Source organism: Boleophthalmus pectinirostris, unplaced genomic scaffold, assembly GCF_026225935.1.
Source record: "Boleophthalmus pectinirostris isolate CB_2022bp ecotype Guang Dong unplaced genomic scaffold, ASM2622593v1 HiC_scaffold_3, whole genome shotgun sequence".
NCBI lineage: Eukaryota > Metazoa > Chordata > Actinopteri > Gobiiformes > Gobiidae > Boleophthalmus > Boleophthalmus pectinirostris.
Genome location: NW_026571299.1, coordinates 40,132,407 through 40,160,099, shown reverse-complemented (window position 1 = coordinate 40,160,099; position 27,693 = coordinate 40,132,407). Strand labels below are relative to the sequence as shown.

General features: G+C 38.9%; 1 protein-coding gene across 1 annotated transcript in view; it reads left to right on the top strand.

Moving 5' to 3' along the window:
- LOC110171178 (cadherin-4-like) overlaps window positions 1–27,693 on the top strand; it is a 345,743-nt gene that overhangs the window by 313,863 nt on the left and 4,187 nt on the right. Inside the window, 10 exon segments of the mRNA XM_020936869.2 lie at window positions 5,372–5,509; window positions 14,906–15,091; window positions 15,891–16,144; window positions 19,678–19,820; window positions 23,821–24,057; window positions 25,329–25,513; window positions 25,515–25,563; window positions 25,790–25,929; window positions 27,230–27,287; window positions 27,290–27,396. Of these exon segments, the coding sequence (XP_020792528.2) occupies window positions 5,372–5,509; window positions 14,906–15,091; window positions 15,891–16,144; window positions 19,678–19,820; window positions 23,821–24,057; window positions 25,329–25,513; window positions 25,515–25,563; window positions 25,790–25,929; window positions 27,230–27,287; window positions 27,290–27,396 (1,497 nt within the window).

Here is a 27,693-nt window from a genome sequence, read left to right as displayed (position 1 = left end):
GTGCTCCCCCCCTCTGATATATGTCAGCGCGTTGTAAACTATAAACCTCCTCCAGATGACATCTTAGCACTGGCATATTGTATGGACAGATTTTCTGCAGAAATTCTAAGACACATTCTGGTTAAGATGTTCATTTCTGTTCCAAATTTCTCTTAAAGGTCCAATGTTATGCAAAATTGACTCTTGTGCGCTTTTATTCATGTTAGAATGCTATTACCTTTGTTTCATCTACACCAGGAATGTCAATCTCTCTAAAAACTGGGAACTAAACTAAATATTTATTGAAAATTTTCAACAGCATCTGCATATTTACTCTTCTTCCAAGATATATAGTGTTAAACCTTTTATTCTTAAAATAAATGTTTAATAATAGTTTTGCTTTAGCACTGAATCCAGAACAAGTAATAATAATAACAACATTTTAAAATAAATAATGTTTCTATAGTCTATCTGTAGCCGGCTGGCCAGCTCTAATACATATTTGATATGATCTTGTGGGCCAAATATAATTATATTGCGGGCCAAATCTGGCCCTTGGGCCTGAGTATTAGTTTGTCCATCAAACTAGATCTCCAATCTCCAGACCAATCTCCAGAGCTCAAAATGCTCTGTTCTCCCTTGTGGTGTCCTGAAGCGATAGGTTTCAAGTTAATAGCTGCTTCTACTTTTTAGTCAGTAGAGACAATTCCAGAGCTGAAATTATTGAAATTATTCTAGTGAAGGTATGGAGTTTAAAAACACAGCAGAGCACTTCCTGAAAAGAACTCAGCCTAAATATACAGGGTTTGTGTGTTAAACGTGTGTGAATAAAACAAAACACAACTGCAGGTATGTTTTTGATGAGGAAACAACATAGATCAGAAAACAGTGTAATATGGGCCCTTTAATGCATAATCCATGTTGATTATGTAGTGACCGACACCTTTTGTCATTCATTGCCAAATAAAGTACTGAAATGTCTGCAGTTACCCAAACTGGGAAAACGCAGCCCAATGAGCTGTAATAGCCACTGCTGCAAACGACTTCTATCAGCTTGCCACATGCTGTCCTGGTTTAGCCTCAACTAGTCTGTCTGTCTACTGCTTTTTTGCACAATATAAATGAGACTGCAGGGAGAGGCATTCAATTGAGAATTAGTAAGCTACTGTTTGAATGATATCTTTATAAGTCGATTAAAGGCCAACGCATATTGACTTTTCATTAATAAACATTTGAGGTGCAGATTAACTTGTCTCAGGTCTCCACAATGGCTCCACGGGTGTGTTGTAAACGGCCTCCATGCTGGGGGCTCTTTGAACAGCGTGCCTCTGCCTCAAGAGCCACAGAGACAGAAAAGTCCTGCAGACAGAGCGATGTACACAGTGGTAGACAGTGAAAGTAGATATTATGAGCGAGATAGAACCAGATCAAAAGAGACTCAGTGGGCGAGGGCACAATAAGCTGCCTGGAGAGAGGAGAGAGAGACGCTAAAGCAACAGCTCAAACCAATCAAAAAGCAAAAGCAGGAAGGACAGGAAGCAATAACAGCCTCTCTACCTGAAAGATCTCTGTTTCCGCTGTCCTTGGTGTTGACTGCGCTGACGAGTGGAGAGTGTTAGCAGGTAGTAAGCTCACAGTTGTATAAGGAGGTTACACTAGCTATTCAATTTCAATTTCAAAGTTCTTTTTTCTTGCAGTGTACTCTTGATTTAATAGGCATGTTAGATGAAGTATAAGCTCATTAATGGCTATTTCATACTTCTATTTTTTTTGTCAAGTTCTTTTGTAATACACCTTCTGGAGAAAAACTATAATCTACTCATTTATAACAAGAAAAAGTTGGGTTTTGTACATTTTTAATGGAGGATCTTCCATTTGCTTGTCTCCTTGTGGATGTGGATGTGTGTAATTATGTTTCACAGTATGAAAAAACTAATCTATTATGCACTTATTTAATTTAAGGTGTTTCCATTGCTCTAAAATACATTAAAAAAACAAGTATTCTTACTGTGAGTGGGCTCGCCTCCCCATAGACCTGACCTGTACCTTGGCCTGGTGGCATCAACTGCATGTCTCCATGAAGATACTTACCTTTAATGTCATACTGAGGAACATGTCAGGTGAAACAAGAATATATCCATGAAGATATATTGGCTCTATTCATTCTAAGGCTTAGGCCAAAAGTGAAATTATCTGGACATAGTAGCTCACACATTACATTATATTACAATAACAGAGCAAAAAATTTAAATGGTAATAATAAATTCTAAATAAGGAATAAAAATAACAAGAGACTGTGTCAAATAAGGCATAATTATATAAATGTAAATGTGTAAGTAAAAATAAAATGAAATATAGTAATACAAATATATTACTCAGCTATATTTAAGAGGTGGGTAGGAGAAACAGTACTAAGATAAAATAGTGAAGGTCATCTATGATGTAAGGGTGAGTTGTTGTACAGTTGTATGGAGTATGGTATAAATGTAGTCCTGTATCTTCATTTTACTATTCTAGGTAAGTGTATTCATCATTATCACATTCATTCATGATAAAGTGTTTATAACCAGACAGTAACCAACCTGTATCTTAGCCCTCAGCCAGTTCAGTCTTTGTCAGTGTATTCTTTGCAATAACATGCCATATTCACTTAATCCGCAATTACTCATTAAAATGCATTGTGCATTGGGTTGCTGGTTACAGGTGTCTCCAATGTGTAAATACGAAAAAGACACGGTGTTCTATGTAAATGAGTGAATGCACTGAACGTTGGCCTGTCCTTGACACCCATTCCCTGTTTCTGTGCCTCCCTAAACACGGCCATAATGAGACAAGTGGATTAGGAGCCAGTGAGAGGCTTACATTGTTAGCATGAATGAACACATAGACACACTGGATTAGGCTCTGTCCAAAGTGTCTGGATAAAAGCTACAAGATAAAAACAAAATCAAGGACATCATCTGTTAACCAACCATCTCAACAAAACTGTGTCGGAGGCAGGGAGGCATCAGTTGATATTTCTGTTCACAAGTTAACAGACAAGTCACCGTATTATTACATGTCAAAAAACAATACTGCCAAGTAGAAAAGACTAATTAGTTTTAACTGGAATGTGCCATTATGTTGAGATAAAGCCTCTAGTGCTTGTGTCTGTTTCTACTGACCTAGTGTTATGTACCTTTGCAGGTGGAGGGTATGCCACCTGCTTGCATGGAAATGTACTGCTTTGCCTGGAATGTTCCACAGTATGACATTAAAAACATCTATCTTACATTTATTCATTTACAGGTGTTTATATTTCTATAAAACTGTGGAAAAAATGCAACTTCACTTTGGGAACACCTCTCCAATGATCTGACTTTGGAGGTGGATTGGTTTATTCCCATACTGTGTAACATTCGAGAACTAGCAGGTGATGCACCCTTCATCAGAAAATGTACATGTATTCACCTTTAAGGAAAATGTGTCACTGTTTTAAATATCAAATCTCTCCATGCAACATATTTTGCTTCTTCAGTGTGCTCACACCCATGACGTACTTTATTGAACATGTGTAAGATTTGTTTGGATGGTAACACTCACTCTACTCTCTCTCTCTCTCTCTCTCTCTCTCTCTCTCTCTCTCTCTCTGTCTCTCTCTCTCTCTCTCTCTCTGTCTCTCTCTCTCTCTCTCTCTCTCTCTCTCTCTCTCTCTCTCTCTCTCTCTCTCTCTCTCTCTCTCTCTCTCTCTCTCTCTCTCTCTCTCTCTCTCTATATATATATATATATATATATATATATATATATATATATATATATATATTAATTATTTCTTTATTTAATAGGGACAGTGCATATTAATGAACATCTAAACATTGCAGTGTAAATATGCCAGATTATAGCAGGACTTCTAATTTCCATCTGTAGTCCCTCGGCAGGGAACACCACAAATTTAAACAAAGCAAAAAAAAGTAACAAATCTATACTAAAAGTGTCCACAAGTCTGGTTTTTCTTTAGCCACTCTTTTAAGCAGGACTTGAAGGTGGCAAGAGTTGAAGTTTCTCTTATTGATAGTGACAGACTGTTCCAAAATGTTGTGCCTCTGACTGAGACACACATTGTCCGAATGTGGTGCGTCTGTGTGGAGCTCACAGTTCCCCCGAGCTGTGGCCCTAGTTCCCATCCCACTCTGTCTTTACTTTAGTAAAATCCTGTAATGGAGGAGGGGCAAGTCCATGCAAAACTTTATAGACAAAACATCCATATTTAAAACCAATAAAATGATTAAAATTAAGCAAATTATACTTGTCTAAAATAGTGCAGTGGTGAAATGAGAATGGTTTCTTGTCCAATATTTTTATGGCTTTTTAAAAAGTGATTCGATGGGTTTGAGTGTTGTTCCAGCAGCGAGTGACCATGTGGTTATGCAGTCGTCTATATGGGACAGAATCATGGAGTGTAAAAACATTCGTGCCGCATATAAAGTCATAAAAGGTCTTATTTGTCTAAAATTCACTAAGTTAAAATTAACAGTTTTTGTAAGGCGCTTAATGTGTTTCTTAAATGTCAATATACACTCTTATTTGGTGTACCCACTATTCCCTCCAGAAAGTGCGCTGTCCAGTGTCTATTATTATCTAAGAGTCAACAGTCTAGTGAGAAAGAGACACAATTTTCAATGTGAATGCATAATCACATCCTCTCTCTATCTACTAGTATAAACAGATTAAAGGTCCTATATAACACTAAATTGACTCTTGTGCACTTTAAGTCAAGTTATAATGTTCTTACCTCAGGAGTTGTGTTCTGTTACATTCACATGTTTGAGTAATGCTTTGCTCTGTTCCACCTTGTGATGTCATGTAGCTTTGAAGTTAACAGCTACTTTTTGCCTTTTGCCGTTTTGTTTCGTAGAGATTGGCAGTTTTAGGTCTGAAATCATCCAAATGATTCTAGTGTAAGTGTATGGAGTTTTCAGACATATTGGAGCACTTCCTGTATTGCCACATGACATCACAAGGTGGAGCAGAGTGTTTTCCATTTGAGAAAAGAACACAATAATAAATATGCAGGATTTGTGTGTGAATGTGAATGTGTGAATGAAACAAAACACCACTCCAGGTATGTTTTACAGCTCTTTGATATTTATTTCTGAGGTGACTTCTCAGTACAACTGGACTAAATAAGGCTTATTAGTAGCATTATATGTTGTTGAATCAAATTTGACACAGCACTTGCACTTTGATGATTAATAATGAACGGCTCTTTTTGTTAAAACATTTCCTTTCCACTTCAATGTTCTATCTTTCTGTACTCACTGTTTTCAAAAACATTTTAGTACACCTTCAGCTAGGAATAATGCACATACTTACAATGCCTCACCATGTATTCTGTTTTTGTATCTCTTGACAGAAAGTTTCCCAGTACACCATCATCGTCCAGGCCACAGACATGGAGGGGAACTTGAACTTTGGTTTGTCAAACACAGCGACAGCTCTCATCTCTATCACAGACATCAATGATAACCCCCCAGAGCTAACCGCCAGAACTGTGAGTATTTTGTACCAAACACTTTAGTCGGGTTAGAATATTGTGCATGTGCAGAAAATATATTTTATACATTTGAACCGTAACAGTTGATTCCTAAACTATATCTTGCAAAAGACAATGGGTATAAAGAATAGATGATTTAGCAGAAATTTTTTACCGTATTAAAATTCTGAAATAAGAAGAGGTACATGGCTAAAATGTTTAAAAGTTTGTAAATTAGTACTTAAGTAAAAGTATAAAATACACATGAAAATACTACTTAAGTATCAGTATGAGTAAGTAAGTATTAGTTACTAGTTACTTTTTGAATTAAGTTGATCTAAACTGGAATCTTCAGATAGCTAATTACAATTTAGGCTGGGCTAGATTTAAGTACATGTAGTATTTGTTATTAGTTGCTTTCCACCACTTAAATATATTAGGAGTATTGTCTGGTATGGATGATGTTACCATGGCAGTAAAGCAACCTTTTCTACAAAGAAGTGGTTACATCGCTCTCAATATTCTGTACTCCAAGTCTTTTCATGTTACGTACAATAGGCTGTGTAAGGTGTTTGAGTGAGAGTTTTCAGATAATGTAAAACAAGCTGTTAAAGACAACAATAGCCAGCAAAAAGTGAAACGAAGTGGAAGGTGAGTAGAAATATGATGCGTACTTCTATAGATAAGCAAGAAAATACACTTTGAATGAGAATGAGAGGTGTAGAGGTGTTTGGGACAGTGCCACGGCTCCATAGGGGTCCGGCAGGGTGCAGCTGGCCCACTTTCCATCGCACGGCATGTGTGTCTGGAATCTCAAAGTGCAGTCTTTTATGTGGGATGTTATTGGGAACTGCTTTGAAAGGGGCCCTCTCCTTTATGTCCTGGAGTGTGAGTAGCAAGCGGTCCGTATGATGTAATTTGATGGGCAGCCATGTCTTCTTTCTCCAGGCCAAGTACAGTAGGGCAGCTCAAAGACTAGACTTTGGAGTAGATACAGTGTTTTGGGATAATGCTGGGAATAGCTTTGATTTGTTTTTTTTGTTTTTTGTTTTTTTACATTCTCGTCGTAATCTCACCAAATTTACCTGAGAATAATTTAGAGCATGCTACTTTAAATACTCTTTTTACTTAAAGGGATAGTTTGGGATTTTTGACATAAATCTGTATGTCATCCCCGTGAGCAGTGTCGTGCATCAACACTGACTAACCCCGACAGCATCCGGTGAGTCGAGATACTGACTGTTTTCGGTGCTGAAGAAAGTAGTCCGGCAAGTTGGCTGGGGACTGTATAATTAGGGGTGTCAAATTATCGCGTTAATTGCGATTAATTAATTACAGTCATATTTAGCGCGTTATGTTTTTTAATCACGTTAATCTCATTTTTAATCTCTAACTTTACTGTTTCTGTATGTGAGTTGCTTTATTGTAAAACCTGTTTTTATGTGTTGTTGGGACAACAACACACACACACACACAAACAAAAAACACATTTATACATTTTTTTATTTCGGCAATTCCACTCATTGTCGGAAACCCACACAAAACACGCGCAGTAAGAGCGACGTTTACGGCGTCAGTCACACAATGGACGAGGTCGAAGAGCCAGTAGAACAGAGGCAGCAGTGCACAGGTAAAAACGCATTCGTGTCTTGGAAATTATTCTCCCGACGTGAAATATAAAAGAAAATAACAAATATAATATCGCCTACAACTTAAATGTCACTGGTGAAAACAACCTGCATAGACTCATGATGTCTGCACTACTGTCCTATAGTGACCTGCCACATGAGGGGACACGCACACAAACACACACAAACACAAACACACACAAACACACACCTTCATCATCGTCATTAACCTGAGAACGCGCGACCACGTTTCCTTTCGTAGACACTGAGCGGACACCGACGAGCTCCCGTGAGCCGCGTGTGGATCGTGTTTTCTCGCGTACGCGGCGTAAACCGCGCTTCCTCCTGTGAGCCTCTAAACCAGAACTAACACAAAGACTAAAACCAGGACTAATTCAGTCCAGGACTAAACCAGGACTAAACCAGGTCTAAACCAGGACTAAACCAGGACTAAACCAGAACTAAAACCAGAACTAAAACCAGGACTAAACCAGAACTAACACCAGGACTAAAACCAGGATTAATCCATTCCAGGACTAAAGTAGGACTAAAGCAGGTCTAAACCAGGACTAAAACCAGGACTAAAACCAGTGATCTCATATATAAAGCATTTCTCTATCAATAATATTTTTAATATGGTTAAGGAAAGACTGGACTTTTTATTGTCTTTAAGTAGACAAAAGTTATTATGTTCAGATTTCCTCGTCTTTGCTACTTTACAGCAAACAGTTTCTTATTCATGGAGACTTGGGCTCAACAGCCAATTTGGAGAGATTTGTTAAACAATAAATGACTTTATAAAGTCACTTTTTTTGTTCTATATCAGTCTTTTGATCTGCCACAAATAATGTAATAATTAATTAATCTCTCAATTTTTTTTATCGCATGACAGCACTATGTATAATAAAGTGTTTTTTTCTTCTCAAAACAACATGTGTTCAAAAGGGTGATACATTTGCATCACAAAACCATCAATGCCTAAAAAGTCACACCTCATTATTGCTTGGCACTATTTTCTTTCCATTTGTATCACTGCGCGCTGCCGCCAGGTGACAGCCGTGAACAAATCCATCACTTTGTTCAGTTGTTTAACAGTGTTTACATGTGCAGACCACCGCCACGCGAGAGAACTAACATGAGAGCTAGAGCCATAAAATATATAAGCTTATATAAGATACATAAGAATATATCTAAAAAATGGTGTGAACTCTTGATTCTCCAGGCTGCAACAACAAAAGTCTGGCTGAATCTCCACACACATGTCAATGTTTTCCTGTCATGGACTTTGCGCTGAGGAAACTTTGGCTTCTTGACTTAAGCTTCAACGTGGAAACCAAACCAGGTAAGAACGAAGAAGTGCAGCTGTGTTTACAAGAGAACAGACTCAAGAATCAGCTGTAACTCTGTGTGCAGTAAATCACTCAGTGTCATATCACCAGTGAAGCTTCTACAAAACCTAACTTTATAAGTCGACTGTTATTACTATTGTAAATGTCTCTTACACTGTTGGCAGCAGCTACGTGGACGTGTGGATGATTCCATGTTTCTATTAGTCGTCCATGCTTCAGTCACAGTGGAGGCTCTATGTTCACTGTGTACGAGTTTCTAAATGACGTGATGGTGATTGTCGCTCACTTGGTCAACTTGTACCACTTCTCTGTCTCTCTTCTCTCTCTGCTCGTTCTAACTCCATCTGGTGAATTTCAGCATCAGTATATTCAGGTTCATAAAGATCTCCCCTTGGCTTTGTGGTACAGGCAAAGTCTTTATTGTCGGTGTCGTAATCAGACATGTTGTCGCTAACATTCTGAGCAGAAAAAACACAGTGAACCAGGCTCGGCTGTCACCTGGCGGCAGCGCGCAGTGATACGAACGGAAAGAAAATAGTGCCAAGCGATTATGAGGTCTGACTTTTTAGGCATTGATGGTTTTGTGATGCAAATGTATCACTCTTTTGAACACAGATTGTTTTGAGAAGAAAAATGCTTTATTATACAGTCCCCAGCCAACTTGCCGGACTACTTTCGTCAGCACCGAAAACTGTCAGTATCTGGGCTCACCGGACGCTGTCGGGGTTAGTCAGTGTTGATGCACGACACTGCTCACGGGGATGACATACAGATTTATGTCAAAAATCCCAAACTATCCCTTTAAAGGTGAGATCACCCCCACACTTGGCACTGGCTAATGTGTTGATTAAACATGTGACACATTTGAGAAAATAGACTTCAAGCAGAGTGTTTTGGAAAATAGCTACTTAATTGTAATGGATGTAGTGGAAAACAAGTTTGTTAAGGATGAATTCATTTAACAACTTGTGCCTTGATAGTGTAAAGGCAGCTTGCAAATCTTGTATGAGTTTGAGTCCTGTCTCTGATCATTTGCTGTCTCCCTGCTCTGCCCTTGTATGCTTGTGGCCCTTTTCATTTAAAACACATAAAGTCAGATTAAATGGCATAATGGCAGGGAGCATGGTAAACATACTGAATTCAACTGAAACAATGCAAAGGAATTATGCCATACAATTCTGAAGAGGGTTTGCCTGCTGTCATAGAAAATAGTATATAATAGTTAGTGATGGGCGAACGGAGCCTCGTGAAGCATTGACACCTCAGTCGCAATATTGTCTCAAATGGTTCGAGAGAAACACTGACCTCTAGTGGACAAATTTAACCATTGGCACGATGCAGGTGTCTATGAAGTATTGTTAGTGTAAGACAGTAGTTGTGTGCAGAACATAGACCGTACCTAACAACAACAACAATAATAATGATGATTTAAAATAATGTGTAAAGAGCAACATAAACAGCTGCTGTAAATAAAAAAGTAGGTGTGACCTTGTTAGGTGGAATTAGATCAAAGTGATCCCAAACCATGGATCGTTTTCCACTTGTAGATGCCATCGAAAATGAAACAAATGCCAAAAGTTGCCAAAAGTCACCAAAATCACCACTAACGTCACACAATACTCGTCACTACCCAACATTTTTAAGAAATATTGGTGCATCTTTTATACTGTAGCAGTTTAGTGCTTGTCAAACCACGGAAGTGCGCTGAACACTCTGAAGCACTCTGAACCAATCACACAGCGGAACCTTCGCCGAGCCAATGAAACGCTTCGATACACTGATGCGATTGACACGCAGAGTGAAGCAGTAGGGGGAGGGAGCGACACTTCCACACTTTGGTCACGTGATCGTGGTCGCTGCTGCAAGACGAGCTCCGAGGCAGTGCTTCAGAGTGATTTGTTTCAGAAAGAACGAGACGAGCTCCGGAGCTCCGTCTCATTTGCCCATCACTAATAATAGTATGTGTTTTTGATACTTGGTACCAGAAGTATCAATTAAATCAAATATATTCATTCAAAGTGAAGATTTTGTAGAGGCTCACATTTTTGTATACCAACTATTGTAGGGGTTTCCAGAGATGATAAAAACAGAGGATCGAGCAGTTATTTCAACAATTACAGCCATGTTTATCCAAAATGTCTTACGCAAGATCATCATAGTTTCTGGTTAGCCAAAAACCCTAACAGACTGATTAAAAAAAAAATAATAAAATCATATCATATATTTTTTATGATTTTTATTTTTATTTTTTCAAGGCTTCTTACCAGGAACCAAATATAATTCTGAAAAAGTATGCCAGCAGAACTCTCCTCTTCTAGTTTAGCAGTTCCACCTAAAAAACACAGCCAAAAGAATCATGTTTTCAGTTTTTCTACAACATCCATGTTTAAAAAATGCACAGAAAAGACTTTGCTGTTTGTCAATCTCCTCGTTTTTTGTTTTTGCTTCCCACACAACCAAGTCGTCTCTGAGCGGTTCAGTAATTATTTGTGTATGACAGACACGGGGATGCTCTCTATGGGAGGCATTCAGAAAACATAAGCGCGTTAATTAAGTGAAATTGCTTGCGGGGGCGTCAACCAAGCTGATATACTGCTGCTAATTTGAAAAAAGGAGCTGCATGTTTTATTCATCCCCCCACATGGGCCCTAACGAGTAATGTTAGCTCCGTGTTTGTGCTTACGTGATAAACAGAAGGAGACAGGATGCAGTCTAACTCAACAAGAGCGCCTCTGCCGTGTCAGTGGCTTTTCAGTGATTTGTAGGGTTCCAGCTCAAATACAGGCTTCAGCACAGCCCTCTGCACTTACCTGTGGAGCTTCTAAAAGGCCTTCAGAACATGAAATTATCTCCACCACATCCATCACTTTAGATCCTTTTACCTCTCCGTCGATTTATAGTAGCAGCTAACTGGTGCTGCCACAGGTCTTGTGTCTTCATCAGGCCTCCTCTTATCTTCATGGGGCAGGTTGTTTTCAATGCTTCAGTTGGTGCCACACACACAGAAAAATACTGTTTCCCCACATATTGCCTAGATGTCTTATTCATGTGTAAAAACATAAATGATTGCAGTTTAGGATTCTAAGAAGTGTTAGCCTTAATTTGACTTGTTCCACCTGTTGCTTCTGCTAAACCACACAGCAAATGCATAATAATATCCCAGCTTTATTCTAACTGGAAAAGACATTTTAAATATAAGCCTAACATATCTAATCACTGCTGTGTTTTCTTTGGAGTTTTGGATAAATAATGTAGACTAGTAGTGTTACAAATATCTTGTATATTTTGAGTTCTAAACATTTGAAAGGAAAAATCAAAAACTGTCGATTTTGGATCGCCTTTAGGAAGGTTTACTAAGAAAACAGCAGAGGAGCGCCTCAGTTTTGAAGTATAAAACATGAGACTGGGACTGAGTGCCTGCTGCCGATGGCTATAACTTTATTGCATCATAGAGAAGACATAAGAGCAGTGATAAGTGGACTGATGTTAGCGTCACAGCTGTATCCCGGCTCTGCTTAGGGACATGTTCTGCCCAAAATGCTGCCGTCAGAATCTGCTGTTGTGTCTGTGAATCTAATTTAGTTTCATTGAGGTGCACAATGTTCTCATTTGCCTTCAGTAACAAGGTGGTTATGCACATTTCTCCTGCTGTGGTCTTCAGTGTATCCGCGTAACCACTTTAGCACAATGGGTCTGGACTGATGAGAGCTGCACTAGAGTATGAGGGTTTGAATAAACAGTGGCCTAAAGTAACTCTATATGCAGATCTGATGAAGCGAATTCGGTCTCGTATTTAAGCATGCGTGTAATATGTAATTTAATCAAGCTCTATCACAGATATTTTTCATGCTGAATAACAGTTTCTTTAAGGAAGGCCAGAGCAAACAGAAGTTCACAAGTTCCCCTCTCAGTGATATAATAGATGCATTATTTTAGTTTAATGACTTTATATTTTATTTATCACATTTGAATGGTGAAATAACCTGCATTCATGCGTATAATGTAATCTGCTGCCTCCTCCACGCTCCTTGATGGTTTATTTGAGGTTATTTGCATTTCTATAATAATGTCTCATTGCTTTTAAATGGAAATATGATATGATTGAAAGAAAGTTGATGAAGATTGTGATGAAGGGCAAAAAGTGATTTTTTTCTATGTAAGATTTATAAACTGATTTAGAAACAGGCTGCTCTAATTTAAAATACACACAAAAATATATTCATTTCAACCTTTAAAGACTCAAAAGGACCCAAAAGGAAAATATTAGTATTAGTAAGCTTTACTGAGTTATCTTTGGCACTTCCCAGCAGAACATTGTGGTAAAGAGTGTGAAAGATTAGATGACTTATAGGAGAAGTTTTCTCCCCAGGCCTGGACACTGGAAGTGGTAGAGATGAGGGGGTGAGGGAAGGGGATGATGAGAGGGTGATAGGATGAGGGGTGCTGAGGAGGAGGTGGGGCACTGCACTAACTGAAGTGGCCAAACAACTGCTACAGAGGATTTATATTGGGCAAATTGGGCACTGACTGAAAGAGAGGAGGTGTGGAGTAATGGAGTGAAGTGGTGAAGGCTGAGGAGCAGATACAGTCTGGAGAAGTGGTAGACTGAAGCAAGGTTTGTTTGTCCAGGCTGAATTTATGCTACCTCCATGTGTGGAAAATGTGCATCTGGAAAATGTGCACCTCAAAGTAAAGTCTACTAGTATAGATCATATATAGATCATATAAACCAAACTAATGCACATTGTGATGCCTTTTCTCTATTTTTGTTTACAGTTGGTTTGCATTTAGCCATTTGGCAAAACAGACTCCTCCTTACATACTTTCTAACTCCTAACTGCTTTGTAAAGTAAGTCTCTTGAGGCTTATCAATGAGTCCACATTGCGTTTTAGAGAGGCTGTCCATTCACCCTCCCCTTACATCCACAGCCATTGTCTACGCCCCCGGAGACGAGCGTATCCCAGTGTGCCGTCTGACAACAAACATGGAAGGTTTGTGGTGGAAGCCTTGGGGTTTGCAAATGAAATGGAGCGGCCCACACACCAGAGACTATGGGAGAGAGTGCATATTTAATTTGTTCTGTGCTTATCGGGCCTGCTTGTACGGCTGGGGGATGAAAAGAGGGAAGGGATGGGCTGGGCTTTGGATCCCGCTTCAATCCAGCCGTGATGAAGCCATTAAAGAAAGCTGCAGCTGCCAGGAGCATGCCTCATAAACTGGATTATCATCTCAGGCCTGTGTGCACCTTTGAGTGGTCAGTCTGCATGTAGCTCGATACACCCTGCAAAGCCTTATGTATTATGGAGTTTGCTTCTTCACTGGAAACTTGTTTGTCAACCAAGTTAGACTTATATATACAATAAACACAAATCAGTAAACTGTAATGACTGATTTGGTCTCACTTGACTTCAGTAGCACAGTAACAGCTTGGGAATAGTGTAACAGGGATCGCAGTCTCTTTCATACTGGGTTAAAGTTACACAAAATTTTCTATAATATATCTATAAAAGTAAAATGTGTCCTGATTCCTTAAGTAATTATCATGTGATTACACTTTTAGTTTACATGCTACTTCCTTTCTACTGCCATGGTATTATGCTGGAAAGCAATACTGGTAGATAGAGACATGTACATCTGATAAAAGTTACTGCTGTGTGCTGGGTCTAAAGAAAAAAAAAAAAGAAAGAAAGAAAGGAAGAAAACAGATCTGCACTGCAGTTCTTTGGCGTTCCCAAATTTTATGTTAATAACAACACAATGTGACGTTTTGGCATCAAGCCCTTGTCCTAGGCTTTGGTAGTGGTGGTTTTGAAGAGAAAGTGAGAGGAGGAGAAGAGGTTGCACGATGCAAAGGAGGTTGTGGCATGTATCTGAAACAACAGGATGGGTTTGTGTGGTGATTGGTTAATGGTACCTGACAGAGACAGGCAGGTGCCATGAGAGTTGGATGAGGAAATACAGTTAAATTTATATACAGTTTCATTTCCGCAGCAACTTAATGAAGTTCATTAGGCAAAGATTGTTGCTAATGCTGCCTTAATTAACAGTACTTATCTAATTGCATATTAAATCCCAGATTTGAGGAATGAACAGAATTCAAATTAAATGGGTAAACACTTAATTGAACAAATCCATTAGTTGAGTTTCGTATGAACAGGCATGCACTAGGGACTACATTAACATAATGGAAGATGCAATTCTCTAATTTACAAAATACATCTCTCTGTGACTCCCTTTCCATTTAATGTAATAAGTGCAACCTCAGTGCAGTTTGTTTTAATACGGACAATTATGGAAAATGCCAAATTATCGAATAAGGTTCAACATCTCCATAAATAATTTCATTGGAGGGCATTAGGCCAGTCAAATTACTACATCATTATCACTGGCCAATTCTCACCACACAATGTTTCTTTCCTTATTTGTCATGGTGCAGTTTTCAGGGGAAGTGCCGGAGAACAGGGTGAATGTGGTAGTGACAAACCTGACTGTGCTGGATCGGGATCAGCCCCACAGCCCAAACTGGAACGCTGTTTATCGCATCGTCAGTGGAGACCCAACCGGGCACTTCACCATCCGCACCAACCCTGTCACCAACGAGGGCATGCTCACTGTGGTAAAAGTAAGTAATAGCATCCATAAAATATATTTACCAACTCATCAATGGGCCATATCCATGGGTTTCAGAATGATACAAAATATCAGGATAGTTGCCGTAACAATGAACTCTTTCAACAAAAATACATATTTTTTAAATGGGGAAAAATGTTGGTTATGACATGAACTGAAACCCATTAATTGTGAAAACATTTTATTCATTTATAACTGCTTTACACTTCTTGTAAAGAATTAAAAGAATGAGTTTTGGTAATGAATTTAAATACCTTTTGTCCAGTGTTTGATTATACTGTCCCTTTGATTAAAACATGTTCTAAAACAATTCTTTACGCCACATTTATTATTATATAATTTGCATATTTGACCTTCTAAAATCAAATGCAAAAGCAACATATAGTTAAAGCATTTTTTTTTTAAATTATTATTATTAAACAATTTTTTAGTGCAAACCACATATCGTTATAAAACAACAGTAAAAATGCAATAAAAATAAAATGATATGAAATTAAGTTATAGTGTAGGTACAGTCATACACATTGTCTTCTCATTTACTATTCATAATATTTGCCATAAACTCACACAAAAAAACACCTATATAAAAGATAGACATCCATTTGAAACATTTGGTTTGGGCTTAACACCATTTGTCGGCAATAAATGTTTTCAGTTGTATTCTTGCAGTTATTTGCTCCATATGATCTTTAATTTTACTTTTCCACTGAGTAATTGTCAATTAACAGTAAAATTTTCAAATCATGATAATTTGACGATAGTATAACTTCAACTGACCTTCTTTTCTCTAGCCAGTGGACTTTGAGCTGAACCGTAACTTCGTGCTGACAGTGGTAGTGTCCAACCAGGCCCATCTGGCCACTGGTATCCAGTCTTCACTGCAATCCACTGCAGGAGTGACCATCTCAGTGCAGGACGTGAATGAGCCTCCTGTGTTCCCCGTCAACCCCAAGATGATTCGCTTTGAGGAGGGCGTACCAGCTGGGACCACCCTCACCGTGTTCTCTGCACAGGACCCAGACCACTTTGTCCACCAGGTTGTCAGGTAATGCAATTTATGATTAGATCTATGTACAGTTAACTATAGAGATTTAAAGTTGCACTGTGTAACTTTAGATCTATGTACAATAACTATAGAGATTTAAAGTTGCAATGTGTAACTTTTCGGTAGTGGGTCCATCACCTACTTTTTTCAATGGATATGTTATTGCTTTGGTTGGAATGTTCGATTGTATGACATTAAACAGAACTACCTTAGATTTATTCACTTACAGATAGTTTCATAGCTCAAAATACTTAGTAAAACAGGAATTCTGACTGTGAGCAGGGTTGCTACTCCACAGATCTGACCTGTAACTTGGTCTGGTTTGGTCTCAGTGGAGATAGAAATGCCATACTGTGAAATATTTCAGACAAAGCAATAACTTTTCCATCAGAAAAGTCACACAATGCACCTTTGAGTGTTGTTGTTTTGAAAAGTATCTGAAAAGCCGTGTGTACAGATTTGTTAGAGATGTCAGAGATGTGCTGTAGATGTCAGGATGACTAATGATAGGGGACTGGGTGAGGAGCAAAGGTGGCAGTCCGCGATTGGTTGACAAAGGCAGGTGATACATCTCATTTAAAAAAAAATAAAAAATTCTTACTCTCAAACAACTTATTTTTTGCATCTGAACTCCACGCTCTTTTACTCCAGCATCAGTTTTCCCCATCTGCTCCCATATTGGTTTTTGACTGCTTATGTAAACTCCAAAGGAAACATGCAGTTTTTTGCTGTAAAACCATTTTTAGGCAGTTTTAGCTTTGGGTCTGAAAAAACAGAAAACCATTTGAGAAACCCAACGTGACGCCAACTCCATCAACATCCATGCGATTTCTGCACTGAATGCCCTGCAAAAGCCTGACAAGACTACCTCTACATTGTGAAGCTAGTATGTGTTCATTTGATTCCTTTCAACTTAAAAATGTAAAAATGTCTCAAAATGACTGAAGTATTTTTATGAGCTGCTGAAAAGGATGTCTTGTTTGTGAAAAAAAATTCTGGTGCTTCAAAAACTGCAGCCTTTGTGTTTGCTATATGTGCCCATTCAAATCTGCATTTTGATTTGACTTTAGTTTCAGCCCTGTTTCACTGGCCATCCGGAGTATATACCGTATGTTATCCCCAGTATTTAATCAGAATTTATCCCAACTGCATGGCATTCTCCAGTGACCCTCTCCTCCCACATTTTGCTACATCACCCATCGCTTGGCAACGACCACTGTGAGGCAGGCGTCCCTGTAATAAGTCGAATGCACGATGCCAGGCAGGAGTTGACCCCAAGCGTGACAGAGACTCCCACGTGCCCTCCATGGTCCGTCAGGCTCGTCCCTCTACCAACCCAGCCATATTGATTTTCCTTAATGTCACCGACTGAGGATGCCACTGGAAATGTTAGTGAATTGATAGTGTGTTAAAGGTGGGCTTGTATAGTCTACTGCGGGGTGAGCAATAGCTTTAGCGGAGGTCCTGTCTCCCAAAGCAGTTGTTGGGTCGCTAAAGATTTTTGGAGGTTACTGAGCAATTTGGAAGTAAAAATATCCAGTATGTCTGAAAATGACTCTCTTCACTTTCAGCTCATACCTTTACCATATACATAACACATGTCCTTAGGGAAAATACTGTTTAGTGCTTCTAGGAAAGTTATTAAGTTTAGCTTGTAGTACATATACTGGTATGGGCAGACATCTTTAGGTATTCAGGTCTTTCGGGCTTGTGATGTTCAGTTTAGAAGTACTTTAAGAAGTGTAGTTAGGCTATACTGGTTGGAACTTTTGAACACTTTGAAGTTACTTGCTTCTGGTTTAGTTCAGAATTCAGATTTATGCCCAGTTTATTGGTTTCTGCATCCTGTTATATGCAACATTTTGAGAACTTGTTTTGTTTTAACTTGTTCATAAAATTCAGAAAGTTCATAAATCTGAAACCCTTGGAAACCAGCTTCGGGACACTTAGGATGAATTTGTTGCAAGTTAATGTCAACAGAAGAGTAGTGTGCTATTTCTTGCAGCACCACTAGTTGGGGGTAATGAGCTGAGACTGCGCTCTGTATGAATCACTTATAATCTACCCTCTGATCTTGATTTCTATCATGATGTGATGTAATGCTTCTATAAAAATATCCATGAAAAGAAAACAAGATCTTAGTGCAGTATGTCCCTGTGGCCGTGAGCTGAGTGCCATGCCTCAGACATGGTCACTTTCTTCAATTTTTTAGTAAGTCTGTGTTATTGATCTGAGCTCAGAGCCTTTCAGACAGCTCCGTGCCTGCTTTGGTGACCCCACCTGAACTCTGCGTACGCTCAGACACGCAGCAGCAGCAGCAGCAGAGAGTGGGTAGGCAGCCAGCAACGTTTCCTCTCATTTTTCTCATTTTTTTAATTTATTTTTTGCTGTCTCTGGAGGAAGAGAAGAGAGAGGCAGATCTGAGGGCTAGTCTGTTCGACAGCAAACTTTACTATTAGATGGGATTAAAGCTGTGAATTTATGGAAGTGTTTGGAGAATTCAAAACAGTTCTGTGATGTTGGGTCATGTCTCGTAGCCTTCGTTTTTGCTAAGACCTAAGCAGTACATAAAAGTGAGAGTCTGGGAGGGTAAAATGATACCACTTGATATCGTTATGTAAAGTAGGAGCCCAAATATATTAAGGAAAGGTTCAGTCTATGGCAGATATTGCTGCTAATAAACTCTCTGAACTTTATAGGCTGAAGTAGCAAATAGTTTTCAGTGGCACACATGATGGCAACGTGCATATGTGAGGTCAGGCAGAGTGCTGCAGGAATTTGATACCAGAGTAACAGGGACAGGCTGCCAATCTGTTCACTGTCACTAAATGATAAACTGCCAAAATTGCTCAGATGGCATATATTTATCAAATCAATATATGTAGAGACCTTGGATACCCTTAAAGGAAGTGTAAGATTAATAAATGTATCTAATAAATGTATCTTATGTCTAGTCCCAGATAAAAATCATGTCCAAACCTTTACTGATAAGAACTCTAATTCTGATTAATCCATAATGTCCTATTTATTTACGTTAAAATTAACAGATGATCCAATCCGAAAGGAGGAAGAGCCTTGCACGAGTGTCTTGTGTGAATCTCTCATTTTGTTTGCAAGTTACAAGGATGGAACTTCAGTTGTTTTAAGCCTAATAGGACTCTCTTTGATCTGAATAGTCACTACCTAAACCCTAGCACCCGCATCATTAATCAGTGTTAGTGCAGCCTATGCAGCTCAGTGAGGAAATTCTGGAGGGCATGGCTCTTCCTTATACTGAGAAACCACTTATGGGTACTCAATCTACAGGTTTGGGCACTGGCAACCCAAGTTCAATTATGATTGAAATAACTTTTTTAAAGCAGTAGAGGGCAGGCTACATACATTTTTTTTTAGGATACTGCATTCTTTATTAATATAGCTTTTAGAATTACTACTTCACAATCTATAATTATGATTATATGGTAAATAAAATATGAAAAAGTAATTTACTGTAGCATAAAGAAAACACTGATGTATAAACTTGTGTTTTACAGGTACTCCAAACTGTCCGATCCTGCTAACTGGCTAAGAATCAATCGCACCAATGGTCAGATCACCACTATGGCCATGCTGGACCGCGAGTCTGTGCATGTGAAGAACAACGTGTACGAAGCTACATTTTTGGCGTTCGACAATGGTAAGTCGGGTAAGTCAGTGATCCTGCTGATGTTTTGGTGTTTCCGCTCACATAGCCCCGTTTTATCAGCACATCAGCATTCTCAGCTTGTCTTTGACATCTGATAAGTGTCATTACTTGTGTAATCGTAACTCTAGACAAACATCTGAGTATCTGCAGTTTATTTTACATTACATAAACCCTGTGTACATCTGGGAAGCAAGTTTTGTGTTTGTTGTTGTTCCCGATAGAACAGTATAAGGTTGCAAAACATCAAATAAACTTCCATTATCTGTAGATGCTCCGGAAGAAACATTGGGAATGTCAGGTTAGCCTGTGTTATGGAATGTAGCATAATTTATTGTCATGTCCAAACTTAGTGTAATCAATGTATGATTAACCATTAACAAGACAAGTTTAATTTTGTAGTAAGCAATGTTGGCACAAACCTGGAGTTTAGTTTATGGATGTGGTGGACAGGTTTATTAACCAGTCAGAAAAATGTATGTCAAAAAAAACATGGCGGCGTACAGACATTAAGTACAACCTACTTAATGCTGTTCTGCAATAGGATTAATCACTGTTAAGTAAAGTAAGCATTATAGCTCAAGGTCCTTTTCCTTCAATAATGTGGCTGTGTGTCTGTCAGCAGCACATTAACCTCAGCTGCTCCAATCATGTACAGAGCTAAAGAAGTAAAGTGCCCAAATGGAGGTGCTTACACTCTTGTATAAGTCGACAGGACCCAGGTGTCTTTAGCCTCGGAGAAATGAGGCGAGTGTTGACTACATATTGATTGCAAATCCCACTGTCAACACTGGAACTGGATTGAAATTCTCTTTACTTATTCTACTCAAGCCGAGCGTAAACGAAAGGCAACAAAGCACCCAGCACTATCATAACCGACAAGACGGTCGATGGGCCTTGGGACGTGGGGTTAGCAGAGCTATGTGTGTGCCTGTGTTTGTGTGTGGAAGTTAGTGGGAGATGGGAAAAATAGTTCAGGTGTATAGAGGCAGTGTGAAGTCTATCTCCACTGTACTGCACCAGTAATTTAGTTTATCCTACTGACTCTGACAGCAAGCTGAGGGTGTCAGCTGAATATCAAGGCCGCCATACATCACTACAGCAAAGCAGCATGTACCATTCTATAATAGTTCTGTAGGAGCCAGGTTTCTGGTTTTTAGTTCCTCGCTAGACTATTTAGCATGTTTTAGGATTTATGGGGAGAAGCTCACACTGAATGCCCTCCACAGTCAGTATCAACTCCTTTTTCATTAGTAGGAACAGTGTTAACCCATATGTGACCCTGCAAACACATGTACATGTACAATATGAACAAACTTCATGATGAGTTGTGACTGCAGCGCTCTTATTGAGGTAATTAATTCATTAATTCATTAATTAATTAATTAAGTAAGTAAGTAAGTAATATCACTACAGTTTATGAAGGGAAAGTTCTGGTGCTGAAAAACAATGCTATGCTTTCTGTCATTTCATTTAAATGGGAATTCCTTGTGTCATTCATCTGCAGGAGATGTGGGATGACAATGGCCAAATAAATGCAATAATTGCATTATTATGTAATAAGAATTTTGTCATCCACTGAGCCCACATTCAGCCCTAGACACCACACTAATGTAATGCACGTATTCTTATATCCACATAGACCAAAAGAAACAAACACATTCACTCCCCAAACCCCTGCCAGCATCCAGTCAGTATTTTGAGTCAATTAAAATAGTTTCTGTTTATTTAACCTCAGTCTAGAACTTAGGTTTTTAATTAGTTCCAAAAGTATTTCTGTTGTGCCTTCTTGAGGTGACAAGCTGAAGGGCAGGAAAATATGACAAAGTATTTAAAGCTGCCAAACATCAAACTTTTAGAGTTACAGCTGTGTCAATGATCTGTGCTTTGTTGCACCACTGTCTGTGTTACATTAAGCTAAACAAAATGATGTTAATACCCACTGAGCCTTCAGGATAAAATTGTCTTATCGCTCTTGGATTATAGATAAAGTTTTTTATTTTTATTTTTGTCACATTGATCATTTTAGTTTAAAGCAGTGTAACAAAGACAAATAGTTTACCAATAAAGATGTATTCAAGTTTATGAGAGAACTGCTTGTATTGAATTCAAGAATAACTAAAATGTTTTATTAGTTTATTCTTGTTTATGTATTATGTGTAAAACCTGTTTAAGTACATTTAAGTAAATGCGACTGCAAAAGAGAACACAGGGAAGGTTAAAGGAAACAAGGCCCAGGAAACAGATACATTTTATTTATGTTTTAATCATATATGGGAGTAAAACACCGGCCACATATTACCATCACAAAACGGTAAGGATCCAATCAAATTTAGCAAAACTTTTGCTACAACAGATGCTGCAAATATTTATTAGCATTACTATGAATGATGACCATACAAGATTGTTTTTGCTCTTCTTAAGGTTACACTTTGCAGTGCATACAAACCAGACACCAACATTCTAAATATGACTTGCCTAAAGCTTTCATTTCAATGTCTCCTGTTATGACATACCCATATTTTTCAGTGCAGCCCAGAGCTCAATGCCGTTAATTGCATTTTGTTGCTGCTACTTGAGACAACAAAAGTGGCTGTTGTTTAAAGATGCAGAGGCACTTAGGAAACAATAAACTAGGAAGTGACGGGGAACAAACAGTTTAAAATGCAGTTGTGTTCCAAAGTGTTGCATAATCACAGAACATTAGCTGTTAAAGAATACTGCATTAAACATCCAACATCTCCTATACAAACTCAAGGTAGGCGTATTAGCAGACGAGAGTAGTTTTATCTCTTGCTCGAGTGGGCTTAATAGATAACTGTATGAAAGTGGAGAGTGCAATTAAACACATTTTTTTGGTTGGATCTTTTTAAAATGTCCAATTTCCTGTTTGGCGCAGAGTTCAGACTTTGGAAGAAGAAAATGTGTATATATATATATATATATATATATATATATTTTTTTTTTTTTTTTTTTTTTTTTTTGTTAAACAGCCCTGATTTTAAGTCTGTCTTGTTAATGTTCTGAAAAATACTGAACACCATTTTTAAGTTTTTAATAAGACAAAATAAAATTGTGATAGATCAATAATGGGAATATTTATAGTGTAATATAGTGTAACTGCAGCCTCAGGGGATCAGCAGTGGGCACAATCATCTGTAATACATTCACAATATTTAAACAAATTACAGGATTCAACTGAATTATTCTTGAAACAAGAGTTTTTTAAAAATGTCTTTTCTGCCATTTGAACTCCCCTGAGTTAAAACATGGTAAGATACTAAAACAGAATGTGGCCACAGCACTATCAGTCTTTAGTTTTGGCTCCATTTTTTGCACTAGATTTCTTAGCTCAGGATTACAAGTATGTAGCAGTGCAGCTGGGTTGTGCCCTTAAAACCCACTGCCCTGTTCTGCTGTATGATTTGACCAACTTTGTCAAGAGTTCGCTACCTTAAAGGTGCACTATACTATATAAGTTTTTGGTTGGGGTCTATCACCTGCTTGGATCTATGAATATGATGGATATGTCATTGCTCTGTCTGGAATGTTGCACAGTATGACATTGAACAGCTCTATTTTATCATTATTATTATTATTATTATTATTGCAGGTGGTTTTATAGCTTAAAAAAACATTCTGACAGTGAATGGGTTGCTTTTCTACAGATCTGATCTTTAAATTGGTCTGGTTTGGTTTCCATGGTGATAGAAAGGTTAAATACCATACTGTGAAACATTCTAGACAAAGCAATAACATCTCCACTAAAGCCTTTAACGGACCCTCCAGCAGAAAAGTTAGATAATGAACCTTTAAAGTCATGCATTGAGTTGACTCCGTATGACCCAATCCAACATACAGTATATCAAATGGATAACGCCCCCACTTTATAAATATATTTCAGTTTGCCCTCTATGTGTGTCATTACTGTTAATTCTTATTTTCTTACAAGAGCTTTAATGGCACAGAACACTGACTCATCTTATTTCCTCAGGTTCTCCTCAGGCCAGTGGCACAGGAACCCTTCAGATCTACCTGATAGATGTTAATGACAACCCTCCCGTGCTGCTCCCACCAGAGGCACAGATCTGTGAGCACGGCCGGCCTAACTCCAGGATCAACATTACGGCCTCGGATGCAGACGCAGACCCCAATGTGGGACCTTTTGTGTTCGAACTGCCCACTTTCCCCGCCATTGTGCGCCGCAACTGGACCATCTCCAGACTCAGTGGTGAGTTCAGGCCAAGATATGAACCAGCTCATGGGGGGAGGTCAGAAAGATTTATGAAAAAGAAAACACATTTGACACTTGAAAAGTTTAAAGATCCTGTATTTTTAATTATTGAAATATTCATAGGTATAACTTTCCACTTAAAAATGCCATTATGAGAACTTTTGACTTTTGATACAGTACTTTGTTGTGAATTGTTAATTGTTGTGGAAACTGTCCTATCTTTTAATTACTCTGATACTCACTGATACTTGCAGCTGTCACATTAGTCACAAATACATTTTGTACATTTCATAATTTTATATTTTGTTGTTGAACAGCAGACCAGTATAAGGTGTACACTACAGTGTAGTGTAATGCTTGTCTACAGTGTCTAGTGGTTACAAGCTATTGTACTGTTTAACTTGACTGTGTTGAGAAAAAATGGAAAAAGCTTTGGGCACATAATACTCATTAACATTTTTTGGGGGGGAAAAGTTCACCTCTGACTTCCATTTGATTCAGAAATCCAATTACTTTGATGTAAAGAAAAATGCTGTTGGAGGGAGGAGCTGTTCCCAAGTGAGAAAGCTGTTCACAGATGGGAGACCCCTTTCCTTGAACAACTGCTAGCCCGATTGTGAGCTGTGAGCGAAGTCGAACAAAATGCCTGACAGAGCCCGCGGTGAGAGACACCGCCACTATCCCGGTGTAGATGCACCATCTATGACTTGTGAAAAATGAAACCCATTCATCTGCACTCCCCCCAGCAGCCGCTCTGTCACCTGATCGGCCCAGATGGATGCTTCGCAGCAGCTTTCTTCTTGAGGACAAATCTGATGCCATACCTTGATCCTACTCCCACCGAGCCTCTTGTTCAAGCTTGACTAAATGATTGATGGAGAAGGTTATATTTGTTGTTGTTTTTATCTTAAACGCCTACACTTGTACATATGTGTCAGGATGATTGCTACTTCAAGGATTGCTTACGATTGCTGGTGAACAACGGTATCTTAAATATACAAAGTATAGAAATACACTTTTACATACAGTAATTGCAGCATCCTTTAATACAAACTTTAAGCAGCTGGCACAACCAGTTGTAGAACTGGAGTTGAATCAAGACCATTCTTATTTGTGAGAGGTGAGAAAAGCTTGTTTTTTTACCTGGTTCCAATACAGTTCAAAATACTGCACAAGCTTAAGCTTTACATGTGTTATGCATTTAGTTTAACATACTTTTGAATGAAGTAGCATCTGATTACTGAAATAGCTGTCATCTTTACTTCCAGGGGACTATGCTCAGTTGAAGCTGAAGATCCCATACCTGGAGGCTGGTGTCTATGAGATTCCTGTAATCGTGTCGGACTCGGGGAACCCTCCTCTGTCCAACCGCTCCATGCTCCGGATCAAAGTGTGTCCATGTGACGACAGTGGTGACTGCAGTGCCACTGGAGCTGTGGCAGCAGCAGGGCTCGGGTACAGGAGCCATCATCGCCATCCTCATCTGCATCATCATCCTGCTCAGTGAGTGGACATATTTACAGCACATTTAAGACCAACTAGCTGGATTCACCTTCATATACTTCATCTTGTAAAATTTAATCACCTCAAATTCGTTGATGCAATAGATCATACAAAAAAGAGGATAAGGTTGGGTTGTCTTCAGTAAACCTTGCTGTAATTGTTGTGTGTTGTTGTGTTGCTGTCTATGTAAATCCTACTTGTTGACATGTGTGTCCCTGTGTGCCAGGCATGGTGCTGCTGTTTGTGGTCTGGATGAAGCGCAGGGAGAAGGAGCGACAGGCCAAGCCTCTGCTCATTGATCCTGAGGATGACGTTCGAGACAACATCCTGAAATATGATGAAGAGGGGGGAGGGGAGGAAGACCAGGTACGCTTGGCCCCCAAGCCTTTTACAAAGGACAGAATCTTAGATTTAACCAAGAAATAAACTTAAGACATAATATAAATACACTCAGGACATTTGATAAAATACCTCTTGCGAATTTACCACTTTCATTAGGTTCATTGATATGTATATATATGAATTACCTAAATGATAATGAATGTTGACTCTAGAGAATTATCAGTGGTGGACCGTGTATTTCACACCTAGGCCTTCAGTAGTGCTCCGTCTTAAACAATCCACTCTTCAATAACTATTTTATGGTTATGTTATTATACAGAAATACAGTATAAAGAGCAATAGCATCGCAGATAGATAACTTCTGTAGCCACAATCAGCAGTATAGTGAGCATGGTAAGCGGGGTTTCGCCATCCACCCACTTCTGCAGACATGAGATAAAAGAAAAATAACAAATATAAAATAAAATAACTACAACTTAAATGTCAAATCGGAGCTATTGGCAATGGTGAAAACAACCTGCACAGGCTCATGATATCTGCAGTACTGTCCTATAGTGACCTGCGACATGAGGGGATCGGGACTGAGCCGGGACTGGACCAGGTCTGGAGTAATAATAATTTCAGTTCGCGTAGCCCGCTACAGAGGCAGTTTGCTGCTTTGGCTGGTACACTCTGACTATCCAATCAATGCCTGTGAATACAGTGACGTTGCCGTACGGCTGCTAGAAGGCCCTGGTGACACCAACTCAAAATCTGATTGGTTGAAGCAACAGTTTCATTGACATTTATTTTGAATGGATTGTGAAGGCTTCTGGCAGACTTCTTTGATTTTGATTCTGCCTGGCAATAAATGATGGCTGAAATGTGATTGGTCAAATGCTTTAGTAAGGAAATACATGTCTGGAAGCAGCACAACCAAATCCTATGAAAGGCAGCAGACCGACCATTTGGAATTATTTAATAATAATAATAATTAACATCAGTCTGTGATTCAGATATTTTTTTATGCCAGCAGAGAAGGCCTTGCAGGCTCTGACGGCCCACTACTGAGAATTATATTGTCAGAGTTTTTCTTACTTTGTATAGCTTTCCTTTTCTTGATAATGCTATACCATAGTGAACGATGTTTCCTTGAATCCATCATTTTGAACAGGGTGCCAGAACTCACTACAAAACCCCGTCTTCGATTTATTGTTCATAACGGAGTAAGGTTTGACCAAAAGTTGTATTTAGTTAGAGAAAGTTGAGGTGAAATATGTTGTGTAGTGAAAATGAGAGGCATTCTGTGACACTGATCATTAAAGCCCAGTGTGGATCCTTGTAGGACTATGACCTGAGCCAGCTGCAGCAGCCTGAGTCACTGGAGCACATCATGAATAAACCTGCGGGGTGCGGCGCGTGGACGAGAGGCCGGTGATCACAGCCGAGTCCCAGTACCCTGTGCGCCCCAGCCTGCCCCACCCTGGAGACATTGGGGACTTTATTAACGATGTAAGTTCACTTTAACACTGACACTACTGATGTTAGTCCTTATCTGCCAGGGAAACAGCTCTCCCATTTTGAAGCAGCATTACCCAGTTTTATTCATGAAGTTACCACTGGCGTCGCCATTATCATTGTAGTTGTAAGATTTGCATTGGTCTACTCATCTGAATAAGTGTTGTTGAGTGGTTGGTGTATATGAACATGAACATGAACGTGTACATGACTTTAAATTTTACAACCTACTGAATATAACATTTTAGTGGCGGGTCATTTCTCTTATTCTTCATTGAAAAAAGTGTGTGG